Source organism: Excalfactoria chinensis, chromosome 2, assembly GCF_039878825.1.
Source record: "Excalfactoria chinensis isolate bCotChi1 chromosome 2, bCotChi1.hap2, whole genome shotgun sequence".
Lineage (NCBI taxonomy): Eukaryota > Metazoa > Chordata > Aves > Galliformes > Phasianidae > Excalfactoria > Excalfactoria chinensis.
The window spans coordinates 87263322-87287450 of NC_092826.1; the positions used below are offsets into that span (position 1 = coordinate 87263322).

Genomic DNA, 24129 nt, shown 5'->3' on the forward strand with positions numbered 1-24129 from the left:
AACAACACAGCTTTGCCACCAGAATTCAAACTAATGTTCAGCTCTCCTATTTGTTATCAGGGCAATGAAAAGAAAGGGTCTTGTTATTTGGGAGAATCACATTTTTTTTGTTCTAAAAAGAAATAGAACATCACTTATGGCTGTGGCAGAATGAGAAGCAGAGGTGAAGAGTTTAATTTTGCCCATTAAAAAACGAAAAAATGAGTTTAGTCCAAATGAATCCCACATTCTGTATCTTGATACAGGTGGCTGGAGCCAACTTGAATTAAGAACTATTTCATTGAAAAGATGAACTTACAGTCTGTGATTGGTTGACATAAAGAAGACATAAGCCAAAGCAACAACAGGGAGGTTGTTTAAATCAGTATGTGTTATATAGATACTCTTGGGTTGATTAGACCACTTAGTAGGTAACATCCTTTCTTGTCTACAATATGCACTGCAACGAGCAGGGGAGGAAAAAGGGAAGAGACTCCATCCAATACTTTTTTGAAATGAAGTGGTAGTGTACCAGTGTCCATACTGCAGTTAAGCATCTCTTCCACACTAATGTTTTCTTTGACACTGATCTCAAACAGCTGTTCTTCCATCTGCCCAGAAAATATAGAGGCATCCTCTGTGTCTACTACTTTTCACTGTTGGTCATCATTCTTGGTCCCCACAAACATCACAAACACACTCTCGTTCACTTGTGTCTCAGATCAATAATTTCACTTCCTCTCTGCTGATCTAAACTATCTGGATTTTAAAATCCATTCCAACTGTGGTAATGTAGCTGCCTGAGAATGTGTTATCTGCAAAACGCAACAGCAAACTGCTCTTGCCCACACTGCTGTCACTGGTAATGAGCAACCAGAAAAGGTGGTTGTAGCCCCATGCCATTGCCAGGAGTGGTGGGAGCATGGCAGGAAGGAGGTCAAGTAGATTGCACATTGGTCATACAATTAAAATAGACACCCCCCAACACCTTCCCTAATCGAGCCCCCTAACAAAGTCATAAGTTTTTAGGAGAGGCATAAGCTTTAGAGAAAAGCCTTTGAGTGAAGCATACTTTGGGTAGGCATACAGGACTGACCAAATGGAGTTACACCTAGGTCTAGACCCAGCCTTTCAAAAACAAGGAGTAACAGGGAAGGTGAAGCAAACTGAACAACCTGCTCCCCAGACCCATGTGAATAACCATTTCAGACCTCTTAAGGAGGAACTGCAAATGTTGCAGCCAAAAAACAAGTAAGCCCTGAATAGTACTCAGGCTGCATGTCCAAAGAATTCAAACTTAAGAATGGGATAACACAGATGGATCTCATGTTTATGTCCCAGCCAGAGATAAATAATAAATTTTTTATTCCATACAGGACCTCAAATTTCAGTAATCTCAAGTATAGATGCCCAAAGAACTTATGTTAAATTTCACCAAAGGAAAGTAAAAATAACAGGCTTTAATTACTAAAGTACAACAGACCCTGTAGCTAAAGGAGCTACAGGGGAGAAAAAGATATCAAGGTGTATAGTTGGAATAATACAAGTGTATAGTTGTAATTACAGAGTAAATGGATAGCCAGAGGGTATCTAAGAAAAGACTCAACCAGTACTGAGGCTTTCAGTTGAGATGGATGCTCACCAATGTTGAGACTCTCCACAATCTCCAGAAAGTGATGCTACCTTAGTGGTGATCAGCCCTTAAATGGGATCTAGAAGAGGTGGAGTCAAGCTTCACCCCTTCCAGGAGCACAGCTAAATTACCTTCACCTGTGCTCCTGCAGCTGACTCATCACTTGCCTCATATGGTTAATCAGAGGTTCAGGCTGTGATCAACAGTTTCCCCATAAGGCATCAACTAGCAGTAATTTTGGGGAAGGAACATGTATTAGATTTTGATGTATTTCAAGCTTGCTTAGTCATTAGTTCTGTAGTAAGCAGTAGGGTGTTTGCTGCTAAACACAGAATAAATTCTTTTGGTTAACCTCACAACAAAAAGTTGTTTTGTTCACTTGTTTGGTTCACTTGTGAAAATTTGCCATCATTTAAGATCAGTGAGCATCCCTCACTCCCTGGATACTATGTGAGATGCTACCCAGCTATTTGTACCACGCACCTACTGAAGTTTGCAGTAATGGTTTTTTTTTGTTGGTGTGTTAGAGGTTAAGGAAAGTATCGCAGATAGATAGTACAATTTTTTCCTTAAAAGACCAGTTTTTCCCTAGTCTTAAAGACTACCGTGACTATTCAGAGTGAGTAGACAAAAAGCCTTCCACCAAGTCGAGCTTTTGCTGAACTTCTCTCTGCTGCCACTACAACTTCTTTCTGTGGAGACAGATATGAAAAAAAGGTCAACAAGGTGCAACTACAGGTGAAAGATTGCTTTAAGCTTCCCTAGTGGAAAATAGATTTTGTTTTAGTATCATATAGACATGTTATAAGAAGAAATGGGAAAGCCACCCACCTCATCTGAACAGCATTTAACAAAACAATTTGATTAACAGACTTGATTTTATTTGGAAAATGCTAGAACTGGTCAGATCTTTTGGCAACATAAACTCTCAGAAGCGAGATCAATAGAAATATAGCTGAAGTTTAGACTGAACTGATGCCATAGCAAAAGAGTACAAATGACTGGAAAAATACCTCACCTGCACTCACGCAGAAACCAGCAGCAATGACTGTTGCTGGATTATAAGTTCTAACTTGATGCATTTGCATTTCCAGGTGTTTCTTCGTTGCATGTTTGAAGTGCAATGACTAAGACCTGAGATGCTCACCCATACACGTAAGTGACGTAGACAGATGTAACAAAGCAACCAGAAGTAATTATTTTGCTCACCTTTTTTTCAGATTTCACAGTGATGACAGAGCTTCCAAATCTTGATTGTTCCTGTAAAATAATGTTTCTCGTTAGAATGCTGCTTTTTAAAGTGGGATTTTTCCATTTCTCACAGCATTTTATTTTCCACTTACTCACCTCAGGAGAAATGAGGACATACTGTGCCTGAAGTGGGGAAAAAAAAAAAAAAAAAAAAAAAAAAAAGGCTTGTGAACCACAGTAGGAGAGTGCAATAACCCTGGCACCTAAACAGCAAAGAAACAGAATCACACAATCGTAGGGGTTGGAAGGTACCTCTGGGGATCATCTACTCCAAACCCCATGCTAAATGCAAGTTCTCTAATGTAGGTTGAACAGGAAAGCATCCAGGCAAGTTTTGAATATCTCCAGAGAAGGAGACTCCACAACCTGTCTGGGCAACTCATTTCAGAGCTCTGTCACCCTCACAGTAAAGTTATTTTTCATGTTCATATGGAGCTTCCTGTGTTCCTGTCTGTGCCAATTGCTTTTTCTTCTGTCACTGGGCACTCTTGAAAAGAGCCTGGCCCCTTCCACTTGACTCCAATCCAGTAGATCTATAGGCAGTGATGAGATCCCTTCTCAGTCTTCTCTAGACAGCAGTCCCCAGGTCTCTCACCCGTTCCTAGTAAGGGAGATGTTTCAGGCTGCTAATCATCTTTGTGGCCCTCTGGACTCAGTTCCCTGTCTTTCTTGAACTGAGGAGCCCAGAACTGGACTCAGTGCTCCTGAGTGCTTGAGAACAAACAGAAGCCAAATTACACAGATTCCAAAATAGAAATAACTCATTCTTTTCTGAAACCAAGCCCAGTATTTGCATGGGATGTAATTAATTAACTATCATTATGATCTTACATCATGATTTCACTTTTATGTTTTCTTACCCAGTCCTCAGGACAAGGAGATATCCATGATTTGCAGTGGTCTGTCACATTCTCTGAAGATGCTTGATTTCCATTATAAATGTAAACACGGCCAGCTGCCCCACCCAACAGCACTGTGGTGATATCGTTAGTTCGCAGGGGGGATGTTACAATCATTTCATCTGCAAAAATTAGAATGACAGCACATCAAAAGTGAAATAATGCTATATCATAGCAAGACAGTTTGAAATCAAAACATTTTAATTGGAGTGTTGGTATTTAGAGGTGTGTAATGGTTAAAATGTTTCAATTTCTGTCTAAATTAATTGGGATTTTAGAGATGTCTCCTCAGGAGGCATGATGGAATATTTGTACAAGTATTTTACAAGTAATTGAGTAAGAAGACTGAGTAAGAAGGCTGCATTCAGCACTTGTACGTGTGTGACCAGTCTTCTGCTGCAAAGCATAAAGCATTTCAACTCTACAATCTAGATTCATCTAGCTTTACCTAGACCATCATTATCCAGGTCACTTAAGTATATATCTCCTCCAAAGCGAGAAAACCTTCTGTCCCCACTGAATGTACTGAGCAAAGAAGGCTTGGTGCCGTCTTTCAGATCATATACCAGAGTCTGTCCAGCTTGGTGCAACGCCGTGGACAGAAATGAAATCCTAGATAGGCTGTCTAGAAAACAACAACAAAGTAAGTTAATCATCAGACGTAACAATTCATGTTTAGTACTTAAAACACCTTGACAGCAATAATAATTACCCAAAATGGACCTAATTAAAAAACGTATGAACCACCCATCAGACAATATATGGCAGTAACACTAGTTAACATAAAAACAATCTCTTAGCAATAACAACAGGCAAAACTACATTCTAAGGACAGATATTAGAGTTCCACATTTTGATTCATGCATTTCCTTACTGTCTAATTCCAGAGTAAGCACAAAATACTATGTTGTTATAATTCCAAGGAACATGCAGTATACTTGGAAATCACTGCTACATAAATAGTGCAACATAACAAATGCTATTAATAGAATTTAATCTTAAAGATTAAAAAAAAAACAACAAAAAACACCTTATTGAGGTCTAGTGATGACAGTGATTATTTCTAATTTAAAAAATATACATTTTTACATTCTATTTGCAATTAAAATATCCCTGTTCTAACATTTGTTTTTGCCCTTCACTCCCACAGAAACAGATCTCTGAAAGCAGAAATGGCTTGCAGTTTTCAGAATGACGTACCTGTAGTAGGTGCACCCACCACCAAAACTGTCCTGGTGATCCCAGCCACAGACATCACGCCACTGGCCAGGGACAAACCCATTCTGCCCATTGCCTGTCAGATTTTAAAAGCACTTATTTCCACAGAATGTCATTCTATTTCAAGTTATTTATAAAACACTATACCACAAAGAGAGCCCTACCTTCTTTCCAGCTATAGTAAACAAGTGTTTTGTGCTTGGTGGGTTATATCCATACACTTTCCCAACACTCTGTCTGACATCTGATGAGAAGGGACTGCACCTTGAATTAGAATATAAAGTGCTCAGATTCAGCTGTCTAATCATCTTAAAATATTTTCTACTTTTAGTTTGGAATAACAGGGCAGCTAATCTATTTTAGAAATTCCCATTTAATAATTCATTTTAGTAATTCTCATGGCCATGAACTTTGTCTTGTCCTCCACTTCTTCAACACTCAATATATTTTTGTGTTTGATTTGATTTTGAGAATGTTATCTCAAAGTAAGTGCTATCTGTAGTCACATCTACTTGTTGGCATTTTTTTGCCCTCTCCCCTCCCATCCCACCAAAAAAAACTGTTTTGGTTTCAGCTAGGACAGAGTTGTTTTCTTTAGAGTGTCTGGTATGATGCTACATTTTGGTTTTAGAAGAAAAAACAAAGTTGATAACACATCCACGTTTATAGTTGACACTAAGCAGTGCTATATAGAGCCAAGGCCATTTGCAGTGAAGGCCTTGAAGGACCTGTGAGGAAACAGAATCAGGGCAGCTAACTTAAACTGGCCAAAGAGATATTCCATACCCTATGACAACAAGCAGAAGGAGTTTTGTAGGGGATGGGAGTGCATCTAGCTCTCTTCTGCTCAAAGTACTAGCTGGGCATTGGTTGGAGGGTGCTGAGCAATTATGTGTGCATTGCTTGATATATACAGTTACATATATAAAATCTTATATAGTCATAACTGTTTTCCTTTATCTTACTAATTAGTTTTATCTCAATCCCTCAATCCATGAGTTCTACTTTGTTCTTTTTTTTTTTTTTTCCTTCCCTCCTCCATCACACTGGGAAAGGGGAGAATGAATGAACAACTCTGGTGCTGAGCCATCTGCTAGGCTGAACCACAATAAAACCCCACAAATGTTATGTCTCTAAAAACCAAAGTCCTTACTCTGTAAATACATGAAGAAGGGCAAAGGCATAAAATACAAACAAAAAGACTCTAAAGAAAATAAAGAGGAAACTTCCTGAAAAGCAGAAAGTCTAATCTATTACAAATCTTGACAGAATAGAGGAGAAATAAAGCAGTGGTTTATAACACACTCAACACAATTCTTCCATGTAGGGCTACCAATCAGCAGTAATGTTGCATTCTCCAGTTGGCAGCTATGAAGTGAAAATCCAAACCAAGCATAGTTTTCTTCCCCATTTACCATCCAGTTGGCATCCTCTACAGACAGAAGTCCTGACAGACCAGGAAAACATGAATTAAATTTTGTAACCTGGCATACAAAATTCTATTAGCAATCATCCACTGATAAACTCATCCTATGGTGAGAAGTTTCTATTAGTATTTCTGCCATTTATGGTATGACAACAGTTATTGCTTATTTCATTGCAGAGCGATGCTAAATCCACAACTGTACTCTTTCATCAAAGCCTTTGTTCAATGCATCCTGCTACTAAAGCATCACAATAGCCTACGTGAAGTACGTGACAGCTATCAGTCAAGTCTGCCCTGAACTGATGAGTCCCTATGGTGGAAAATAAAAATAAATGAGACTATTTATGGGAACTGAAAATACTTCAGGGTTGTTGGAGGAACATTAAATAATTCTGGCTTTAATTTATCAAATCATTCAATCAATGTTTTGGTTAAAAGAAAAAAGTCACTGATTTTTTAAAATGTAAAATGCATTTCAGTTCTGGTTTTCAATTTTAGATAAAGTAGAATAAGCTAAAAAACAAACAACAACAAAAAAACCAACCAACCAAACAAAAAAAAAACCTAGTAGAAATTATTGGAAAACTCCATCATGTGGTTCTGATGAAGCTTTAATACCTGCATATCCTACCACATCTTATCTCATACTAATTTTATTTAGTCATGTATGTGGCCTTTCCTTCTTCATTCACAGCAGCACCCATCACTCACTAGCTGTTTCACTTGTAGCACTCCCTTTTGTCCACACCAAGGAGCACAAGTAATGACAGAAATTCATCTTTCAAGATACCAGTCTGTCTTCCTCAGTATCACCAATATACAATGGAATTCATTGCTTCCAGAAAATCATCCATTTATTTTTGTTACAATGTTGTTGTTTTGTCTGTGTGCAAACTGATGACTTTAGCAGGCCTTTCTGTCAAAGTAATTAAAATCCAAGATCACGTTCCTAGAAGGAGGATTTCATCTTCCTATGATGTATATCTATAAACTTCAAATTCTCACTGATCAGAATCAATTCTCATATTATCAGACAGCATACACGACATATTGACAGTACATAGGAAATAGGTACTGATGTAGTATAGGAAAAAAGTGCATGCTTACTAAAAAGAACTTTAGCATTTTTAATTATCTGTATTAGTTGTCAAGCTAAATTTCTCAGAAACAGATGACATTTTACATTTAGGTTTTCTTCATCTGAATCACCAGATATTTAATTAAAGATTAACCTGTCAGTGAAAATTCTTTGTTTCAAAAACCACTGAACCACTCAAGAAAATGAGACAGCTGTTGAGTTCTTCATGACAGAGGACTAATATTGGAAAGGCACCAAAGCAGTCTTTCTATTACATAATTCGGTTCTTACAAAAGACTTGGTCTTTCCTTACATTTGCTGAAAGTGAAACATAGCACGATTTACACAGGCATGATTTCTAGAGGGTGTCAAGTGTCACTTCTAACAGATACTAGATGAACTAAGTAGGGGTGTCACACAGCTTGATCTGCTATGCAGTAACAATATAGACCTGATCTTATAATCATGACCATGAAAAGGGGAGTTCAAGAGCCTGAATAGATTACAAAACAAGTAGAAGGGTAGCAGATCCTGAACTTCAGGCAAGCAGACTTTAGTTAACCAATTAGTAATTGGGAAGGTCTGAATCTTTGAACTATTCTTTGAATATAATTCAAATAATAAAAATCGAGTTATTATCTGAATTACTAGGTCTCAATAATCTTTGAATGATCATGGTGACTAGAAGTGCCAAAAGACTGGACAAAAGCAAATGTAAGTCCTATCTTTAAGGAGAATCCCAGGGACCTTCAGACTAGTCAGCATCCTCAGTCCCTACGGAGGTGATGGAACAATTAATCCTAGAAAGCCTTTCCAGACACACAGAAAACAAGAAAGTAACCAGGAATAGTTAGGCATTTTCACTAAAGATGAAGCCTGACTAATTTGATAAGCTTTTATAAACAAAACACTGTCCTCACATGTTAGGGGAGAACAGGAAATATTGTCTTCCTGGATTTCACTAAGACCTTTGACACTGTCCCTTGTTAGATCCTCATAGAGCAGTTGATGAAGTATGGGCTGGATGAGCAGGCAGTAAGGTAGGAAAAAATCTGGCTGAATGACCGAGCTAGGGGGTATTGATCGGTGGTGCAAAGCCTCACTGGAGGCCAGTAACTAGTTGTATTTCCCAGGGTTCTGTGCTGTTTATAATCTCCATTAACCACCTGGATGATGGGGCAAAGTATACCCTTAGCAAGATTATGGATGACTCAAAACTGAGTGTTTGATAAAAAACTGAGTGGCTGATAATCTGAATTATCTTATAATTAAGTAGAAACAAATGAACAGTCATACAAAAAACAGCAGGATTCATTTACCCAATAAATACTACCTTGGTTACTTCTGTTGAAATAAGAGTAAAATGCTGCCACAAATCCTCTCTGCTGCCCTCTACCAGGTGCATATGGAGAGCCAACAACCAAATCAGCATTTTTATCTCCATCAATGTCAGCTGCCAGGAGGGACCAACCAAGATTACAGTAGGAATACTGCAATAAACAGTTTGTTTAAGCCTGAAATGGAACTTAAACCATGAATTATTTAACAAAATAAAGAAGTTTACTTCTAAAGAGCTAACTTTATCTACTTCTGATCAAATTACCTTCCAACTCCATTACTTCAATTTTGTTTTCTTTTTTTTGGAGGGCAGTGCTTCCTTTTGTTCACCCTGCTCCCTCCCCTCTAGTACAAGTGTATTTCCCACAAACAGACAACCTAAACAAACATCTGCTTGCATCATCCCCAATTACATGTCTATATCTCCTTGCAATTAGAAGTTTGATTTCAACAGTTTTTCTTTAATCTCACAGGTCCTTTTCCCTTTTACCTCACCTCCTGCTTGTGTAGTCCTGCCTCAGCCTGATCAGATTACCTGACAAGTTATGGTCATATTTGGTTGAGATGCCAAGCCTCTTCCCTTAGTTCCAAAATAGACATACACAGCACCCTAAATAATAGGAAAAGAAAACACAACATGAAAAGATTTGCACGTCAGCCCCAAGTATGAAACCCCAGGCAAAGATCAGAGTGAAATAACTTTAAGTACTATTAATACAACTACATTTTTCTCATAAAAGCTTTTTCATGAATTTGTCCTAACCACTCCAAGCCTAAAAATACCTATACTGTAATGGACAGTGCTATAACCAAGTATGTTCTCGTCATACTGTAGTTTAGGAGTTAGGATGGTATAATGTATATTACATTAACTACATGCAAGTTCTTTTGACTCTAATTTTGTTTAAAATTACTTAAAGCAATGGGATGCATGTCATTCATAACAGATGCTTGCAATTTTACAAGGTTTTAGTCTACATAGAAGCATTGAAATTAGTACTGAGGCAGCTAAGTTAGTATTTGAAATTCTGAAGAGCTTTAGACTTAGTAGAAGTGCATGTTTTCTTTCAAGTGGAAAGAAAACATTCAGTGACCCTAAACAGGAGATAATTTTGTAAGCTTCAAGTCATTAAGCCACTGTAGTTTGATTACTCTAGCTCATGTTTGTGTTCACATTGCATTTTAGATATTGTCTGTTGGCCTGTGACAACAGACGGCAAGACTTACTGACATGAGGTTCCTTCCAGACTTTTTGTTCCTAGAAGAATATTACTCCCAGATTTTACAAATGGCTTCTAATGTTTCCAGCACATCAGTGCTTCAAAACTGGTATCTGATTTGCACATAAAGTCCACCAAAAGAAGAACATATAGATAACTTTCATTGATCTAGTCAAAGTATCCACAATTGTTACAAACCTCTCTATTTATTTATTTCTTTTATTTCTAAAAAAGACCTTCAACAACAACAGATATTCTTTGTCTCAGTTCACTATTCTAAAACACAAGCATCAATAAAAATGATCTGTTTGAGAAAGAAAAACACACACACACACCAAAAAACAAACACAAAACTTGTGTATGACTTACTTTGTAAGTGAGAGAGTGAGATCCCACAGAAGGTGCTCCAACTGCCAGATCTGGCACTCCATCCTCATTGAAGTCCAGGACTGCCAGTGCAGAACCAAATCTGCCTGAAGGCTAAAAGAAGAGGGACTGCTCTCATGAACATAACAAATGTTTTGAAGATAAAACCACCAAAACATAATGTACATTTGCAATCACAGCACAGGGAACAACTGGAAATAGATATTATAAAAACCCATCCCAACAATTATTAAGATTCTCTTATCATCATTATTCTCTCAGATAATAACCATATTAGCAATACACTAACTGGGAGTGGTCTGTTCTCTTTGAGGATGTACTGTTGTTAAAATATAAGCTAATTGAATATAACAAGGCAATGCTGCACTATTTCATTTTCTTAGTCTAGCGCACCCCTGATGTTGTGCTTAGAAATGACAAACTATTCTCTTCTATATGAATAAATATATTTTCTATAGAGGAACAACTTTATTGCTCAAAAAGACCATTTGATCCTGCCTCTCAGTGTCAAGTATCTGACCTGATCCCTCACCTGATGACCCTCTAGTACTTGGTCTGCTTTTCCATCTAGATCCATGTCTTCTTGTGGCAAACCTGAACAATTGCCATAGACTATATACACCCTTCCTATCTGAATGTGGCCCAGTGTGCTGTACCCCGGTGCTCCAGCTACCAGATCTTCATATCCATCCTGGTTTAGGTCAGCTGAGATCATTGCCCTGTACAAGGGAGGCAACAAAACCATAGCATTAGCTGCCAGACTACCTCTACATTATCAGAGAATAAATACTTTTAATTTCAGGTAAACTAAGATGTGTATTTCCCCATCTTTTCAGTAAGGATCTACATGGCATTTTCCACATGATGTAATTTATTTTGTTTACTTGGACTAAATAAAAACAGGGTCATCTTCCACTAACGCAGCTGAGATCTGTATGGACTGCCTTTGAACTGACACAAGGCATGTGAGAGCAGTCAGAATAAACACACAAAAAAGGGCCACTTGCATATGACACAGAACACAGAAGTTGAAATTAACTATCATTTTAACCAAATCTCTAATTTAATCAGTGGTTGTTAACAGTAGACAAACAAATGGATCACAGGTCTCAGTAAGATAATGGAGGCTTAAAAGGAGAACATGGAGAGAAAGAACTACCATTCATTTGGCTGGTGTGGAGTAACCTCAAGAATTAAATCTTCAGTTTTTGAATCAGAAGAAATAAACCATGATGAGCAGCAATACAAATTTAGTTCATCTCTCACCTCTAATGCAGGTAAAGATAGAACATCTCTGGAAAGGAGAAAGATACACATCTTTCTATGACATCTTTGAACTCTCTACTAATCTACAGGAGTTTCCAAGAACATTCTTTCAGGCACTGTCAAGAAACAACTCGGGACAAACAACTAATCTGGTCTAATGACCAACCTATACCAGAAAATGGTAACAAAAGATCTTTCTATCCTGTTAGAATTATAAGTGATGATGGTGCTAATTTTGCTTCTCTCCATTCTGAGCATGTTGACCTCAATCACTATGAGAACGAAAATATAAAGTAACAGGATAAGGAAGACGCTGATTAAGGTTTACACATGAATTGAATGTTTTATTCAGCCCTGACACAAGGAGTCTTGTGCTAACATTGATAACAAGAAAAAAGGGTCCTAAGTGTTGACTCATAGTTCCATCCAGTCAGTGTAAGCTATTCAGGCCATTTGTACCACTGACACCTCTAATGAGTATCCAGAGAATAAAAACCACTTTTTTGGTAGGTAGTCAAATTTTTCAGAAATTAGGAGGGAGGCTTGAGAAGAAAGGTACAAACCATCCAAGTCTAGCATATGGCGAAGCAAGAAAATATGAAGATACTGGCTTGGAGATGTACTTAGAGGATTTTTGATGTGTTGCTATCACTCTCCAGATATTTTTTGCAAAAGCACGGTTTATGAATCGGAGGGAATTCTGAAATAAAAATAACAAAGAGACACAAGAATTTGTAAACTGAAGACTGAAACAGTACAGACAGCCTCAAAAAATAAGTCATCATCAGTGGAGAGAAAGTGATGAAAAGTGCAAAAAAAATTGTATTTATGATGTACTTATTATGAACATTATATACCAATCTACAATGGCTGCCAGAATCTCCATGGAGTGAAGTGAGAGGCTACGGTTTAAATCCAGAGACACAAATTAAAACAGTTTTATACAGAGCTGAATTTTACCTAACGCATGTCACTTCTCACTTACTGTTGCCCAAGACTGTATATTGAAGTGAACTCCTCTCTCTGTATACGTGATATTCTTTTCAAATGTTTTTGGAAGCAAAGAGGTTGTATTCTTGTTATGTTCATTTTTTGAGTGTTTGCTTCTGTTAAAATAAAGAAGGCACTAATAACAATTAATGCAACTGAATTAATGATGTATTTTATAACAAAGTAAGGAGAGATAATTGTACTGTCTTTTGAATATAGAATTATCAAAGCTACACGCCTGTTTCTTGACTTCACACAATTTTTTCTCTTTCCCCACAAAAGAAGTTATTTTTTCCTGTACTGATATTTCACCAGTTGTTTTCACTTATTTCAAATATTTCCAGTATTTCCCTGGAATTATTCTTCCTCAACACGTAGGTTTATTACTATGTAGCCACTGGCCAGATTTTTGTTCCAACTAATGGTTCTCACAACTACTGACTTTGGTGAGGTGTTAGTTGAAGAATGCATCTGAGGACAAGAGCTCTTTTCTCAGCTAAGGTCTAAGCCTGAAGATAACAACTCCCACAATAAGTATGCAATAAAATACAGGTAATTAGTATCCCAACCAGAAAACTGTTTCCAGAAAACATTAACTTTCATAACCTCATATACTGGTTTAGCTACAGTCACCACTGCTCTTTTCATCTGCGCACAGGCATTAGTTTTTATAGTAAATAAAAGATAGACTTTAAAAGTAAGCTCTTCGCTCTCTTGTCCTCTTTTTACTCAGCATGGCTATTTTCAAAGATGCACTGGTGTCTTTGAGAATATGTTTTTTATCACATCTTTTTGTTCTTTATTTTCTTTTCCACTATTATCTCTCTGTGGAGATCGTTCCACTGTCCCAGTCTGACTGAAGTTGTAAATTAAACCATTAATACTTACTGCCGGCAAGCCAAGAAAGTTCTGAATTTCTGTTAACCAAATAAAACTCAGGATTAAAGAGTTTAGAGTCCTCTTGAAGTTTTAATATTATGTACCAAAAATTCCTGGCAAAAAATAAGCTCTTTAAATTGTAACCTCCAAATGGAGGAAAGTAATCCTTGCCAAGAAAATACAACCTACCTTGCCCTTAGAAACTAAATACAACTCTTCATAGTTTCAGTTCAGTGAAAATTAAATTAACCAGTATCAGAAACAGACATGCTTTCTCAAAGGGACAGTTAGTTAAGTTCCATACTGCTAAACATAAATCCAAAAAGAATTTGGCTGTGGCAAGGATACTGCAGATCATGAGTCATTAATGCAATGACTAGCAGAACACAGAGTGACAACCAATTAAACTGTGAAGGCTTTGAACATCAAGTGCTAGGTTAAGTATTCTTTTCCTAAGGCTGGGAGGTAAAAGCCTGTCCTGGGCTCTGCACAGTTCCCCTACACAATGATCATTCATTCACATTAAGACAATCTCAAATTCATACATAAAAAGGAAAAAAATAGATGATCTCTAATTTTCAATAACTCACTGTCCACATTAGTGAAAGACTGACTCTTCTGTCACCCGAAGCAAGTCTTTGAACCCTTAGAGTTATACTTACATGTAGTAATCCTTGTGGTTCCTTGTACAGTTAATAAACAGAGGGCTCTCAGGCAGGGTGCAGCCACTGAAAAAAAAATATATATTCATGTGTTTTGAGGACTTTCTTGCATTGGAAGTGAAACAAAAGCTTCAACGTTTATCCTTACGGATTCTTCTGTTAGAAAGCATCAGCTTTCTAAAGAAGTTCTCCTTAATCAATTTCAAGAGGTATTACAAGCCATAGAAACTCCTTTGATGTATATTTTAATGACTTTGATTATATTTAATGACTTAGGTTGTATATGAATCTTGCATGTCTTTACTTCACACATTTAATGAAACTTATTGGAACATGTCCTGCTAATTCTATTAATATTATTAATAGAATAAATAGAAAATAATTATTTTTCACAAGCTTTTAATGAAAATGATATTTTGGAATAAAGAACATAACTGATTATGCCATATCATATTCAGACATTATTTCCCATAGTATCTGTGATAACATTACCCATATAAATGTATGGATTTATTCCCACTGTTTGTCTTATGCTGTTTACAGTTTGTCTTATGTTGTTTACAGTAAAGTTACACTTGTACCAGTGCAATACAGGGCTGGAACTTCAATAAAAATATGATATTTTGAATATAAACCCAAACTTCCAACACAAGAGCATATATTCTTACTGTTTATATTCCTATCTGCTCGCATTATATGAAGGTAGCATTTGGCCTCCTCTAGGAAGGATTGTCTCTGTCAGCTGATGAGAGAAATCACATAATACAAGCACTGCTCAGATGACCAGGCCAGGAAGGACCCCCATCTGGCTATGCTACACTTGAGCATGCCATTGGATATGTTCTAGAGAATGCCCCAGAATTCCCCTGTTGAGTATCTGCTGAGTATGACCCAGCTTTGCATGGAGAAAAGAATGTGAACATGTTACAAATACAAACTCAAGGTCTCTGTATTCCTCTGTGCATCTAGTCAAACAGTCATACCTCTTTTGGTCCACACGAGGATTCGAAGTTGAGTGCTAACTCTAGGAAATGACCTGCCTTCAGAAGGATTAAATTGTGTCAAAACTTGAATACTACATTTAATGTTGCAAGAAACACAATGTTACCTGACTCCATGCTCTAGCATTTGGCTCATCTGCTCAAATATATTGTTTGTCCAGAATGCCATGTCATCTACTCCTCCAAGGAAATATTCATGGAACTTTTCCACCAGAAATGGAGATTTACTAGCATATGTTGGAAAAAGCTAAAAGACAAGCAGCATACTTAGTAAAATAGATTGCACTGTCTTTGCATTACATATTCAACAAAAAAAAAAAAAAAAAAAAAAACACAAACAAACAAACAAAAAAACAACCAAAAAACAAAAAACAAACAAAAAGAACAAACTAACCTTGGCTACAGCAAGCCTTTCTCCATGTCTGAAAAAGAAATAAATAACAATTCTTCAGAAACAAACAATTTTACCTTAAAAATATTTTAATATTTATAAGTTTCTTCTCAAGGTTTCTGTACTCCTGCACGTGTTAAGTATGACATAAGTAATTACATTTTCTTCTTATTTGATAATATAATTTTCATGTGAAAAGTAACAACCTTAACAATACTGTAGCTCTTAGTCTGGAGGAATTCACAGTGTTTTTAATTACTGCACATCTGCTAGTAATTAACTGAAATAAAGAATACAGATAGGTGGTTTAAGGTGTTCTAAGCAGACATTGTGAGTTATCAAAAACGTAGTAGTTCTTATCTCTGTACATTGTTCTTGGATTGGTCAGTATATACATAAAGAGTCCATTTAAGTACGTATATTACGCTTAATTAGATTAAAATTATATTGCTAACATGCCACAATGCACCAAATACTTGAAAACTTGGCTGTTCTCAAACAAACAGGCCTAAATATGTTAAATGCATAAATCCGTTAAATAGCTTAGACACAGAAGCTATGATGTAACAACAAAACAGTCATTTAAGCAGCCCAATTTTGTATTTTGGCCTTAGGAAAAAAAAATAAAAAAAATTAAATAAAGATAGTTAGATAGATAGATAGATAGCATATATATATATATATATCCTATGATTTTGTATTCCTGACCTGAAAGCATAATTTCCTGAGCTAGCATTTCAAACAAGGTTATCATCTTTTCCCTATATATGTTTCACTAAGGAAAATCTACACAAAGCTATCCAACTTACAGTTCAAGAAACAGCAGGTAAGTACAGTCAGTAATTGTGCCTTCGGTTATGATCTCTCTTCCATAAAATTCCTTATAGATAGAGGCTAGGTCTTTGACAGGTACATACCTAAGAACAAGACTGAGGTATTGTAACAAAAGCTTTTCCACATCACCTGGTAAAAGATAATTCAGCTTCTGTAATAACAAAATAATGATAGCCTGCTTCAATATAGTCTATATTTCAAACTACTCTGTAAGGTTATCAAGATTCACAAACATCAGGAAAATCAGGTCTGCATCTACAGTTGCTTTCTGCACAGACACTCCTGCTGTTTGAGTTCAAAGAAAGAAACCTGTAGAAACATTGTAGAACCAGCAATCAGTAGCCTGACTGGCTATGATTGGTTAGTTTGCACTCTTCCTTTAGTGGTTTCCTGGTGTGGCAATCACATAACTTCCAAACCTCCAGCGTGGCCAAACCCATTCCAATTCAACTCTATTCCTATCCAAATAGACATTGCTCATATTTTTTTTTCTGTCTCAACGTTTCTCAGAGGTATATCAGAGCTGATGAAATTGAGGAGATAATTGGCCTTCTTCTATACCTAGAGGAACCATCTTTCATGTAAACAAGACTCAAATGACCTACTACATCAGCAGAAAAAAGGGCATCTAGGTCTTTCATCTCATTTAAAACCTGTAATAAATAAAGCATGCCTATTTAAAACTGCTGCTTCTCTTAATGCTTTTAAAACCTGTTTGAATTCCTCAGTATCCATATCCATAAACGTCCCCAGTGCCCTAAAATGAAAATGGAAATCTAAGTGAGACATTAACTGCAGGATATTTAAATGATTGGTAGGGCATTCCAGCAAGCATTTTTCATTATCTGTAATTACTTATAATTTCCATCAGAGTTAAAAAATAAATCTTTATTGTTGCATTGCAACATCTAAAACTCTTTTTTTTCTGTCCTCCTAGTTTTTAATGTCAGAGAACGTTAAATATGCATATGAGGAATATTCCAGTAGCAATGGTCTTGAAAGAAAAATACAGAATAAACTGAAATAATCATTAAAGAAGTTAACTGCTTCTGAAGGTCATTCTCTTACCACTTCGGTGTCAGATAACTGAAGTCCAGCTCAAACTGACTGAGTACATCTCCTCCTGTAGATGGAGGAATAAAAGGCAAACAAACAAAACACAAACCCAACAAATCAAATGCATAAATATCTGTCAAGGATAAGCGTGAATGGATCTATCTATGACTGTACTGTATATTTTTATATGGCACCCAAGAGTATGACTCTTTGTCATTTAAAATACACAAAAGGTTCACCTGAAAGTATACTGCACATCCAGACAGTAGCAAAAATGGTGTCTAATTTAAAACCCAAGTAGTGACTCCATTTAGCCTTTAGCATACTTCAGCCTGTGTTTTGGCTTTAAGCACAAGTATCTATATGCCCTATTGCATCTCCTGAAACACAGAACATGCAGGCAGGAATAGCAGGATCTTGCTACAGGGAGAGATTTATGGCTTCCATCACACAGGATAAGAGCAGAATCACCAATAGTGGTTTTCAAGTGGACTGGGTATATCCCAACAAGAAGGATCTACGTTCAGTAAACAGAAATATTACCAAAATCTCCAACACTGTGAGCTTCTGAATACGAACCATGAAAATCAACCTGGAGAAAGAAACAAACAAACAACTTTCTCACCATGTTACTTATCCTTCCATATAAACACAAGAGCAGAATCAAACCATCCAAGCAGCTCTGAGGCTTGCAGGTCCCAAACCTGACTTACATTTTTTTTTAACAGAGTTTGTGACATTATTTCTTTCTCAAAATTTTCCTGAGTACAGTTTTTGTCTTCTCTCTGTACCAGACTCCAGAGCTGAACTATCAATATCAACAGTTCCAGCTGTGTTAGTAGAATAATCCAAACTTACTTCTCCCATGGCTTTTAAAAATCCTTGGTCAATGCCCAGGCTATGCCAGCTAACATCTGCCACCATATGCGAGGCAATTCCAAACAGGAAAGCCACCAGCTTCTCCGTAGCCTACACAATAACAATAAACATGTAGCATCATCAATGATTTTATTCCTGTCTTTAAGAAGAGGTGAACATTTTACATTACACAATGATGCAATGTTTTCCATTCTATTGCAATCCAAGAATTTAGCACGACAAAAAAATGATCACTCATTCCTTAATACTGGAGAATTGTTTTTGTAACTCGACAATCCTTCATGCACTTCATACAATTCAAGGTCATAGAGTTAAATGGCTGATGTCAGAATATAGCCCCTGTGCTTCCAGTCAGATATGTGTTTTGGGACTCAGGATAAACTCTTCCACTCCCAAGGAGTGAAATTCCTCTGCCACTTAAAGTACTGTCCAAATACATACAGAGGAGAGAAAGATGCTCCTGTGCAAGTGTTATTCATTATAAAAGCACTTGACTAAGGCCCAGGAAAGAAGTTACTCATTTTATTCCTACAAAGAGAAAAGTTATCCAGAATAAACTTATGAGCAACAGAAATTTCATTTCACTTCTTTGGAAAAACAAAACGAAACAAAACAAAAAAAAAACACTCTATATCAAATCCCTGTTAGTTCCAGAGGCCTTTAAAAAGATATGTAATCAAGTCACAATTTTTGGGTGAATTTATAGTTCCTGGAGGTTAGCAGTTCACATTTTAGTATCACAAAGGGCCAGTCAAAAAGCATGCAGATTTTTTTGTATTTTTTATTAGTGAATGCTCCCAGGTGCGGCTCTGATTGTACAGTTCTGTTGTGCAGAGAGAGAATGGCAAATACTCCAACAAGGAAAAGAAAGCAGTATGACCTTTAAAACCATTCTCACTTTTAACAATCTGTTCTTCCTCTCCTCTTATGTAGGTCACATAGTATAAAAAAGAGCAAATCAGGACTAAGTCCAAGTGTGAATTTTAAACCAGGGCTGGTCTTCATATGGCAAACACTCATCCAGATCTGACAGTTATACAAGTACTCAAAACCACCAATAACATTCAAAAATGTGGACCTACAAAGAACACGAAAAGCACCAAAACACATTAGAGGTAGCATATTTTATATGGAAGCTGTTAACTTTTTGTCTGATCCTATTCAGCAGAGATTTTAATTTTAAAACTTTATGTATTTTGTTTTACATTTCCCAAAGGATAAAGCTGTGAAAACATGGGAAGCTGAAGAAGGTGGCAACAAGTGAAGTCAAATAGAACAGGAGAAAGTCAATTCAAAAGTTTAAGGACTTTTCTTACCTCTTCCCAAGGCTGAGGATAATTTCTTCTGATGTAGTGAATACTTGCATTAAGAAATGGTGACCAGTGAGTATCTTCAGACACATCATGGTATATCCCTGTTGCAACAGAATTATATCAGTATTTATTAATATTTGTTTAAAAATAATATAATAATAATAAAAGGTTTTCTCCTTGAAAACAAACAGATCTTTGCTCAATTCCATATTGCACAGGTGATACATTTTGCAATCTATTTATATAGCAAGAGCCAAATTAGCTATATTTTTGTATGATTTATACGGACAAAAGAGATTCTAGATTTATCTTACATGACTGCGTGTGATGCATCTGAAAATTTTGTGTCTGCTCCCTTTCTCTGTAAGTATAACACAAAGAAATATTGCCTTCCAAGTGGAGAGGAGAGAGGGAAGCTGCTGAGTAAATAAAGGCATCAAACTGCATAGCAGAAAAGAGGACGGGCATAGCAGCCAACTCAATGCCTCCAAGACAGATATCACTTACCACAGGGCTAAGGAGGGCTATCATCAGCTGGACCTTTGCAGATACCAGGACTTAGTTAAAATGACCTTATCATCCTCTCAATTTCTCCACAGATCAGTACTCTCTAATCTAACCTATTTCAGTCAAACAGCACCCTTACATCAAATTGCTCCATGCATCAAGCAGCTAAATTTACCCAAAATCTATTTTCTGAAAACATTTTCAAATCTGTTAATTTGCTACCAAGTTCTACAAAGAAAGGCTCCGAATTCTAACCAAAAGTGTGGATGCTTTTGTAGGAAGGCTTTTTTGACCATGTTTGATTTCTTCCAGCATACTTACATTCAGCCCTATTAAATTCTGCTGTTTTCACATGACAACACAGCTGTTACAATACTGGACTCAAAAATCTTTTCTTACCACGTTTGCAGATTGGAGGATAAAAGGCATCAGGATAAACGCTCCCAGCCTGAAATGCATCTTGGTGGTTTAGTAACAACTGAGAAAAGGGTAGGAGTTGGAAAAGAAATCAGAATGCTATTACACAGCAAAAACCTACCAAAGATAAATACTGCTAGCAAGATACGATATTATTTCAGTGCCACCATCTTCCCTCCCACCATTCTAGACCCTGTAAGTGAAATTAAACTAATCAATATACACTATTATTTGAAAGATCATTAAGGAAGGGACAAATATAACTTAGGTACTGGTGAAGTCACCTTCAGAAGGTGCCCTCCTCCTCTTTTCCAGGCTCAAAGCCTGGGCTGCTGACTACTGCCCTCTGAATCACATCTTGGTTGTATAAAGCAGACAACATCAATACGTTCTTTGAATGTTTTCCTACTTTCATGAGGGATCACCTGATGTAAAATGGTGTTCTTTAGATTGTCATAAATAATATTAAAAATGTTTTTAACAAAAAACAAATGCATTTTGTTTATGCATGTGCAGATGTGTTCATGAAAACTATATATTTAAAGTGGTCCGCTAAATTGTTTAACAAAAAAGGAAAAAAAATCCAGCCTAGGCACAGTAATTACACACATATTACTGAGAACATGTAATAAAGAATGGTAAGAAAACAGAAGAAGGCTCAGAGGAAAGGTACAAAATTGAGAAGTAATGTGCTTCCTACCTGTCTATAATCAACATTCCCTTCACGTTTGGTGAAAAATTCCAGGGCTCTATGTGCTGAAAATCAAAACATTGAAAGTATTTCACAGATACTGTAACCCAGCAAATGGTTATTAGACATGTTATCAAAAACAGATTATACTCCATTATCATAACTAAGCCAAGTAGCACAGGCATATGAAGTATTATTTCTCAACAAATTCTGTATACACAAATAGACCTCTCTTATTATCTAGGGATCTAACGCAGAAATGTTGTTTATGCGGCCCATCGAGGCAGAGAGGTCTTATCAGTCCCTCTATCACTTCAGCTCTCAAGCTGACAGAGATGACAGTGCCTAATAGCAAGGAAAATGAAAAACTATATGCAGAATTGAGTATTGTCACTGATCACAAAGTCAGCAAGTAAAGCAGCAAAGTAAATAACTCTATTTATTCACTGAAAAGGCAGTGCCACACTTACTGCCAGCAACATTACAAAACCATGACACTGATCATTCAGCAAGTATAACAAAAGAATGAAACAAACTTACCACTTTCTTTGAATAAAATCTCATTCTAATCAATTTCCCAGGGACTGTCTACTAGCACTTTTCTAAAAATACCCAGCACTGCCTCTAAAATTAACCAGTTGAAACTACATACGTGGGTTACCTTTTTTCCCTTCCCACACATCAGTTTGACTGTTCAGTCATGATACAGACTAGCACTGATACCCCTCTTTAAGACTACCTAGAATATACTGAATTTAAGTCAGTCCTTACCAAATAAATTAAATCACAAAAAACAAAAAATCCACTCATTCTGGAATAAGATCTAGACAAAACTTTGAGGGCTTGAATGATATTTCACTTCAAATATTACCCACTCTTGTTCTAAACCATCCTCATTCAAATATGTCAAGAGAGACTTAACGATCAGCCTTGCACCAAAACAGGACTTATATTAAAAAGTAAAAGAAAATACAGAAGACTTTCATGTCTCAACCCTTTCAACAGACATCGTTTCCAGCACCTGAGACTCAGCTGGGCAGCTTCTGTCCCCCACCCTCCCTGCCTTCCCTTACTCCTTACATGGACTCACCCCGGCCACGGGTCTGCAGATAGAGCCCGATAGCTCCATCTAGTCTCCACCAGAGGCAGTGCCCGCCCACTCAGCCTGTTTCCAAAAACACGGCAAGTAGGGCACAGCACCGCACTGCTCAGCACTCCAAATGAGATCCACGTTTTGAACAGGAAGAACTTTTCACCATTTAAAGCACTTGCGGGAATGTGTCCAGGATAGACTTCAGTTTGAGATTTGAAGCAGAAGGGCTCTTTTCCGCAGAATTTCTTTGCCTCCATGTTTGGATTTGGAAATAACTTCCAGTATCTTATCGTAACACAACTTCTATGTGCACGTTAATAGAAGCGTAGATTTTAGCAATGTTAAAGCTGAGCCCAGACAAGATGGTCAAAGTCTTTTGTAAATACTGACCTGATAGCTAAAAGTACACATTACTTCTCAGACAACCAAGATCTTTACAATATGTAAACGTAGGTTTTCTCTCAAGTGTTCTCTCAAGAATTACTACAGAGGTCAGAATTTCATAATCACATATGCAAAAAAGAAATTCAAGCCAGAAATATTTTCTCCTTTTGATGTTACCTCAGCTCTCCCCTTGATTCTCTACAAACCTACATTACAGGCCTCCCGGGAAAAGATAAAGATCCAGGTTTTCATTGCGTTAACTCACAGAAATAAATACAATATGCAGCAATGGCAAAATTAACAGACTGTTATTTGAAAACAGAGCTACCAAAAATGATTCCTGTAGTTCTCTAGTTTATACTTCTGTCATTAATCTAAACAAAGATGACAATTTCTTTTCTTTCTTGAAGCAAGAAGCACTTATGTCAGGCTCACAGGCACAAAGATTTCAGTTACATAATGCCCGTGTTTCAGAAAACAGAAAACTATACAACCAAGCTGCTTCAAGCAGTCTGGCTACAAAAACAACACAGTTAAGGTTCAAATGACAAAAAATGAACAACTCGTTCAACCCATGTATTATTACTGTTATTACTAATTATTATTATTTAAAGAAAACAAAGTGGAACGCTCATTACTTTCACCTCATTCCCTCCCTTTGCTTTTTAGCCATCTGAGTTTACTTTTCTTCCCAAGCAATTCAAAACATGTGAAAATTCATTCTGAATACGCCTTACCTATTTCAACATGCGTTGAAATTCCACTTGGAATACATTTTGGACAGAAATTGTACAGTATAATCATCAAAACAGACCAGCTCTTCAGACCAGCCATGATGCTGCGACGCTTGCTCAGACTGTGTTTTCAGAAGCCTGCAGCAGTAGCAGTGACCTTTGAAATGTGGGTTACAGCACTCATTTTGTCTTTCAGACCTACTGCTGACACAGCAAGCAAACTATTTTGGTATTTGCAGTTCCGTTTTAAACCTTCACCTCAAATTCATTATATTTTTCTAAATAAATAATTCATAGGTGTTCTTCCCACTCTCTCTGGGGTCTTGGCAGTGTAATTGCCACCACTGCACAAGAGCAGAGATTTCTTTTAACTCATAGCACACAGGAGAAGGGCAGCCTCCCAGAGGACGCCCACCTCACTGCACACCTGACTTACAGCACCACAAGATCTCCCTCCATCCCCCCTAAAAAAGAAAAAAGTAAGCCAGTTGCCAAAGCAGTATTAATAGGAACACACTAGTTCCAGAACTTGAGGTAATGCAAAACTCATGAGATTTAGCCAGGCAAGAATTCCACTCATTATACACGTACATCTAGGTCTTG

General features: G+C 37.0%; 1 protein-coding gene across 1 annotated transcript; it reads right to left on the reverse strand.

Annotated features, from left to right (window-relative positions):
* Positions 1 to 1323: 1323 nt before the first annotated feature.
* GPLD1 (glycosylphosphatidylinositol specific phospholipase D1) lies at positions 1324 to 23715 on the reverse strand. Its single transcript, XM_072327274.1, has 25 exons — positions 23530 to 23715; positions 21325 to 21380; positions 20607 to 20685; positions 19704 to 19801; positions 18367 to 18477; positions 18052 to 18100; positions 17521 to 17575; positions 16428 to 16535; positions 15622 to 15649; positions 15335 to 15474; positions 14227 to 14292; positions 12681 to 12801; positions 12259 to 12395; positions 10962 to 11148; positions 10412 to 10522; positions 9358 to 9432; positions 8818 to 8974; positions 6286 to 6427; positions 5145 to 5244; positions 4963 to 5056; positions 4211 to 4387; positions 3724 to 3884; positions 2960 to 2986; positions 2822 to 2872; positions 1324 to 2304 (listed from the first exon to the last, which is right to left on the reverse strand). Exons 1-25 carry the CDS (start codon positions 23624 to 23626, stop codon positions 2227 to 2229), a joined length of 2505 nt encoding a protein of 834 aa, XP_072183375.1. The 5' UTR covers positions 23627 to 23715; the 3' UTR covers positions 1324 to 2226.
* Between the last annotated feature and the right edge of the window lie 414 nt (positions 23716 to 24129).

Coding starts and splice junctions, on each gene's coding strand:
- GPLD1 (XM_072327274.1), bottom strand. CDS start 23,626: ATGGCTGGTCTGAAGAGCTGGTCTGTTTTGATGATTATACTGTACAAT. Junction 6,428..8,817: donor TTTCAACAGAAGTAACCAAG/GTAGTATTTATT, acceptor CTGGTCTGTCAG/GACTTCTGTCTGTAGAGGAT. Junction 2,305..2,821: donor CTGTGAAATCTGAAAAAAAG/GTGAGCAAAATA, acceptor CTGTCTCCACAG/AAAGAAGTTGTAGTGGCAGC.